The 6,919-nt window shown below is 34.4% G+C and overlaps 1 protein-coding gene across 1 annotated transcript in view; it reads right to left on the reverse strand.

Moving 5' to 3' along the window:
- The window catches only part of LOC148953448 (uncharacterized), a 155,360-nt gene extending 148,752 nt beyond the window's left edge, over positions 1–6,608 (reverse strand). Inside the window, exon 1 of the mRNA XM_089087685.1 lies at positions 6,469–6,608. Within this exon, the coding sequence (XP_088943811.1) occupies positions 6,469–6,544 (76 nt within the window). The 5' untranslated portion in view covers positions 6,545–6,608. The remainder of the gene's footprint in view (positions 1–6,468) is intronic.
- Positions 6,609–6,919: the final 311 nt, after the last annotated feature.

Genomic DNA, 6,919 nt, shown 5'->3' on the forward strand with positions numbered 1-6,919 from the left:
TGACATGTTTGGTGAATATTTTAGGAAAATTAAGCTTTTTGAATATATCTGTAAGGGCCAAAGATACATTTGTTGATTAGAAAAGATAACGTGACAGCATTCATAAAAAATGAGCCATGAAAGGAAAATTTAGAAGAAAAAAAAAACAAGTTTGATATGCTTTCTCTTTTAAATTTGCGCACTCACGATAACAAATAGCAAACAAAAATACATTTGTTGAACACTTGGATGCTTTGTTAATTACTTACTCAATCCTCATGCCGGGATGGCGTTGAGAGCGTCGTCAGCCTTCTTCACGCGGGGTGGTCTGTAGCTAGGGCCTCTGCATCAGACAGCAAAGTTCCAGCTCGGTCAAGGAAATTCCCGAGACTATAACTCTGCCGAAACTTGGGTCTTCCTCATGGACTCTTTCAGCCACTACTGGTAGGGTCAAAGTCGAAAAGAATACGAGCCGGAGTGTCGGCAGGCAATCACAAAATATGTCCAAACCAACCAAGTGTCCGCTCGGCAACCAGGTGTGACAAAGGTGACTAGGAAGTCATACTTCGTACGCGGTCGTTGCTGACAAAGTCTGTCCATCGGATTCCCTCGATTGTGTGAAGTCACTTTGATTAAAGAGTGTTGAGACGGCACTAGACAGCTGCAGTCGTGGGTGAAGCTGCAGTTGTAGGCCAAGCTGCAGTTGTTGTTAATTGATTTATTAAATTATTTTCATGATCTTTATTTTACAAAATATGCGTGGATGTATGATCCATCTATTGACAAAGAAGATAACAAATTTAACTTAACAAGTGATTAGAAAGAAAACTTTATTTAATTAGCCTGTGATAAGTGTTTCATATAACATTTTTAGAGCGTATCTCTAATTCAGTTTTGGCTGGATATTAAAGTGAACGTAATATGGCACTGTTCCGCTTAATGGTATACACTAAAGAAGTCAAGTTTGGTTAATGCTAATCAAAAATATAAAATAGAATGTATATATAATACTTTAGAAACAAATTTGGGTATATATTTGAACCTTAGGGGGGGGGGGTAAAGCATAGCATATATTAAATATGTAACATAACCTAGGTACCTTCCCCGCCCCTAAACCCCCCAAAACAACAGTTTAAATATTGTAATTTCAATGAGAAACCACGCTCTCCGATCAATTTAGATAACAATTACCCGCTTACGGGTCTCCATCACTGCATTCATTTGACTGTCTATAGCCGTTGCGTACCATTAAGCAAAACAGTACCTATAATATTTTGTCCAATAAAGTTTATAAAGCATTGATGCCTTTCACAAAATTTTATTTATAAAAAACAGGATTTTCTGTATTAGCTGAAATAAAACCAAAATATCGTGTTGGTTTGCTTATAGAAAAGAAGCTTGCAGTCATCTCATTATGGACAGCAAGAGTACACAAACTTTGTGCTAATTAAAGGCAAGCAGATCGAACTCATTAAAAGACAACAATATAAAGTTGTTATTCGTTTTCCTTGTTTGTAAGAGTTTGTCATAATAAATCTTGTAGTACTACAATTTTTTGTGTCTATATTATTTCCTAAAATGGAAGGGAGGCATCATCCGATGAAACATTTTTAAGGGAGACCTGGTAAAATGCAGAATGGAAACCACTGACTTAAACCTAGCCCTTGGATGAAGTCCTAAAATGAAAAGGTTCTGGAGGGTAGGTGGATCACATTCCTCGAAGAATAAAAGGAAATTGGGATAGGATTTTTCTTGGCTCAATACAGTCTGGTTTACCGAAGAAAACTTATTCTTCTAAAAGTAGAATATTTAGTCCACATCAGGCAATCTTTGGCTTCAAAACGATTTTAATGTAAACTCTTTAGTTTTGCCTTTTTCTTCACAGGCCAACCTTTAGTTTCACCTTTGGTGAAAACCGTTAGTTCTGTAATGCTTTATGGAGCTGAAACATGGCATGCATCAACCGCAACACTAAAAGTCATCGATGTTTCCAGACGAAGAGCCTAAGAAGGATTGAAGGTCTAAAGTGGTTTGATTTCATGAATAATGAGAAACTGCTGCAGCTCACCAAGCAGTCTCGGTTTTCTATAAAAGCAGCAAAGCGTACCTTACGATGATTCGGACACCTGCTTCGAATGCCCCTGCACTTATCTGCAAAGACAATTTTTTACTTTGACCCTATGGAAGCCGGTTGGAAGCGACTTCACGGCTGACCGAAGAAACGATGGTCCAACAGCCTGTCTGAGTTTCTGGCGATGGCAAACATCAGACCGAGCGAAACACATACGCTCGCACAGAACCAAAGCGGATGGAGGAGGTAGACATCTCTCTCCGCGCCGAGCAGCGCCCGGCAATAGACCTAAGTTAAGCAATTCAAGCAAGAGACTAAGGGTAAGGATGACCATATTAAACTGTATTAGTGCAATTTGTTATGTGACCAATCGCACAAATAAATATTCTTTCTTTCTTTTCTTTCTGCTTGATATTGAAAAAGTTATCTTTGTCAGTCTTGAACCTTAATTTTAAAGAACTCTTCTTTCTTTTGTCTCGTACTAACACAAGAAAGATGGAAAAAAGGTCAAATTATTTTTTTCACAAATGTATTGTAATAATACTATAATTTAAAAGTATTGTATTTGAAAAAAAGGTACTTGTATGATATGGTCCCAACCTAATATTCTCCATATAAGTAGAACCTGTTTCTCTGACGTTCAATCCTAATAAAATAAAACAGTCTGGATTTTGAAATTACAGAAAATCGACAAATAACAATAGATTTTTGTCTTATAGTTCCGGTCACACTTGCCAAGTAAAAATTGGTTTGATCATTTCTTTAACTGACCGGATCCTTAGTATTTGCTCTGAAATTTTTTTTTTAAGAGTTGTCTTTTCTAAGAAAAATACTAATAAGCAACATGTACCCAGAGTGGTTAATTAACCAGACTCTTTCAAAAACGAAGAAAAAGATTTCAAGAGATTTCTTAGGAAGTCTTGGAGACAACTAGGGAGAAGGATATTTTTTGTTCCTTACCATATGTACCCAGGCTAAGTGAAAAACTTAAAAGAACTTTACAAAATAATGGTCTAAGGGTAGCTTTGAAGAGTATTAATACTTTGGGTAGTTTTCTAAATTCTGGGAAGGATCTAACTTCATTGGAGCAACAAAGTGGGGAATATCAGATCCCATGAACTTGCGGAAGCTGGGACGTAATAACCAGAATTTGGAAATGAGATTATTACAGTATAAAGATTCTATTTATTCGGTTTGAAAGCAAGATTCTAAGTCTGAAGATTTTACTTAAGCCCTTTCAGAACATATTTTCAATTTTCCAGACAATTTTACTTTGTTCGAGAATGTCTCTTTGATTTCTAGGGATCGGGGTTTAAAGCAAAATTTTCGTAAAACTCTTGAAATAAAGAAGATCCTATTGCTTCTTATCGGGACACAGGTGAGTTTGGGCTGAATCTTATCTATGATGATTTATTAAAATCTGACAGAGTAAAGTTCAATTCACCCAATGTAGTTGACCTCCGTCCAAATGTTATATTATTGAACGCAAATGAACCAAATCCAAGAAGGTCAAAGAGGCTAGCTTCCGCCTTTGCTTTGAAAAGAATTAGAGAATTAAACAATATGTAGTTTTATTTGATTTCGTATACAAATTTTTGTTTTAAACTGTTTTAGTTTAGTTTTACTACTAATGACGGTCATTGTATATGTGACCGAAATATATAGTATTTTGTGAATTTCTATACACTGTCGGTTAAAAGAGATTTTATCCCTATTTTGAACTTTTATTTTAATGTCAAAATATTTTACTCCCCCCCCCCCATACTAAGCAAATATATAGCCCAAATTAAATATTTCCCATCTATTCTGTCACTCCTCTTTGTCTTGTTTGATGCTAAGCTGAAAGAAGCTAAAGGAAAAACTGGTTCTATAATGCAATAATGAACGTACAACTTGAGTAGTCGGGGCTACAAGTAGGCCAACAACAACAAAAAACAAGAAAAAAAACACTGAAATTGAAATATTCACAAAAATATTATAAAGCTTTAAGTTGTTTTCTTCTATGTTTATGATAAAGGATAGGCCTAGCTGATACTGACGGACTGTTTCGTAGGCTTTTGACTGACTGACTGTCAGACCAACCGAATTTGTAAAAAAAACATCATTTTAAATTAAATTGAAAAACCTTGTAAATGAAATTAAAAAAGTATTAAATTTTAAATTTCTAATAAAACATTACAATGCTTCTTTTAGTGTTTTTTTAAGTGTATGGCCAAGGTTGGTGGATATTCAGTAGGTCTAGTTTTTTATACCTAATTGATATAGAGCCGATATTTAGAAGGATTCATTCGTATAATGCAATCTTAGTAGAGGCTGATGTCTTTAACCTCGTTGAATCTTCCAGTGTAATAGGACGGTAGTTCTATGTTTTTTTTTAGCTCACAAGAAAAGCTGGATATTCCTAAAAAACACCATTTCACAATAAAAAACGAACTGGACCTGTTTCTGTCATGTCAATACGACCTGAATGATGGGGACTTAGCAATTTATTGACGGAACTTCTCGGCAGCAATCAACCATGATTTATAATTGTTAAATGTAATTGACACTTTATCGAAATTGCCAAACATACATGGAAATCAACACATAGCTTTCAAATTTTAAAATTCAGGCTCATTTGCGATGGCAACATGAAAAACGAAGTTTTTTTGCTGAAATTAATCTTTTTTTGACAAGACAGAAATCGCACTGATTACCTGCGTAGATCTATGTCCCAACAAATGTATTTTAATTTCTCAATTAGTTGTTAAATCTTATCAGAAACTGCGTGAAATGTCGGGACTGTATTGTTGTCTCCCAAAAATATAATGTTCCTTTGCTTTTTTTAATTCGCATTAGACCTGCCGATTATGTTAAGGGGGGAGGACTAAAACCCTACTGAAAAAGTAAATACCCGAATAGGTGGAATTAAAAGCTCATATTTTATAATAAACAAAGTGATGAGTTCTGGAATTAGTGGCCACACAACCGATTCAATCTTTGTCCTGTTGTCTCACAGAGCAACTGATCTATAAATATTGATTTTAATAAAACAGCAATATAAGAAAATTGTGCCCCCTGAAGGCAGTTTATGGGTCTGGGAGAAAGGAAAAGGTCTCCCATTTTTTTTATCAGACCATTTAATCTTAAAAGCTCTATATACACATCTTTAAACATATATCTAGCACGTTTCATTGTGACAAGCTAAAATATGTCTGATTTTTTATATTCTGTTCAATAAATGGTTTGAAAAGGAGTCTTGGGGCTTAAATCCTCTTCTGAAACTCTAACTTCATAATACTTAGGGGTTCTTTGGGTAATAGCTCTAGAAGCTTAGAAATTTATTTGTAGGCCTACTAGTTATATTTATTTGAATAACCTTACTTAAAATATAAAACTGGGGTAAAATTCTTTAATGAGAGAATGCAGCCTAAAAAATTTAAAAAATTCTTGTTAAATAGTGTGTAAAATCACCATCCCTAGCCCTACTAACAATATACCTTTTCTCTTCCCTTTTCCCCCTGTAAAGGCTAAAATGTCGTTTGTACTTTATTGAATACTAATTGTATTTCGTTTTCTATTTTTGCATCGAAAATATTTCAACTAAATGTCCTTTGTAATTTTTATTCACTTGCTTTCTTGTTTCATAGTAATTTTGTTCATTTCAAGTTTATCTTCCTATATGACTCATTTTCGCCTCGCTTAAGTTACACTCTGAAACCTTTACCTTTCGCTGAAAAAGTTTTTTTTTTAGTTTGGTTATCTGAAATGGCTTGCATACCATAGCCGTCTAAAGTTCTAAAAATCCCCCCCCCAGAAACACACACGAAATTCTTACTACTTGTTTCAGTTGAACCAATTGGTCATGCTTGCAAAAGAACTAAATGCCTTAAGTTTGCCTTGCTCCCGTTCAAAACACACTCTTTCCTATCACATTCACGAAAGCCTAGCTTTTGCTTTGAAATCGCAATTACTGGATACTGTTTTACATTGTTTTATACTGTGTTTATACTGTGTACTGTGTTTTACATTAAATTAGTTTTTATTTTGAACCGTTTACACTTCAAATGTTTTTGCTCATTCATTTTAATAAAAAAATAAGAAAACCCTGTCTTTGGAAACGGATATACTCGTTGTAATTCAGATTTTTTTTTATTAATCTCATCAGCAATTTTTTGATGCGGGTATAGTTGTTGCTTAGAAAAATTTTTCATGGAAACTCAATTTTAATCTATGTTTTAATGCGATATACTACTCTTTTTGCCATTGCTTGAGGACCCCGGAGTTCTTTACTGGCCATTTTTTAAATATTTGATTATTCTTACAGAATTTATCTAGAGATTCAAAGACCATTTCTAGACGATAAGACCGCCGCACTAAATACCAAATGGACAAAATATCAAAGAAAGATAAACTAACAAGAAAATTTTTACGCATACCTTGGCTGCTTAAAAATCCTAAAACGAATAGATTCCAAAAAACTCCGTTTTTGTGAAGGAAATCATATAAATTCATTTTTTGGTAAAACCACCACAAGTCGAGTTACGTTCGCTTGCACGTTATAAAGCCTTAATGACAGAAAAACTTCCCGGGTTCTGGAATTTAGCAAACGAACCCACCTTTATATTCACTGGAGCTTCATGATTGCTAACCAGTTTGGAAAACTTGTAAGGTAGAATCCTGTCTAGTCCAGTGCAAGATTTCAGCACCTAAAAGGACTAGATTCAAGTAGGACAAGAAAGTATTACAAACTTGTCCAAGTTTTTTTTTGTAACTTATTTACCAGTTAAATCAAATTCGCAAATAAAAAATAAATAACTCTAAAAAAGAACAATAATATAATTGGGTGTCATTCGACGCTTATGATGCAGCTCTACAGATATTATGAAT

The sequence above is a fragment of the Artemia sp. Qi Xiang Cuo genome, chromosome 4, assembly GCF_049724085.1.
Source record: "Artemia sp. Qi Xiang Cuo chromosome 4, ASM4972408v1, whole genome shotgun sequence".
Taxonomy (NCBI): Eukaryota; Metazoa; Arthropoda; class Branchiopoda; order Anostraca; family Artemiidae; genus Artemia; species Artemia sp. Qi Xiang Cuo.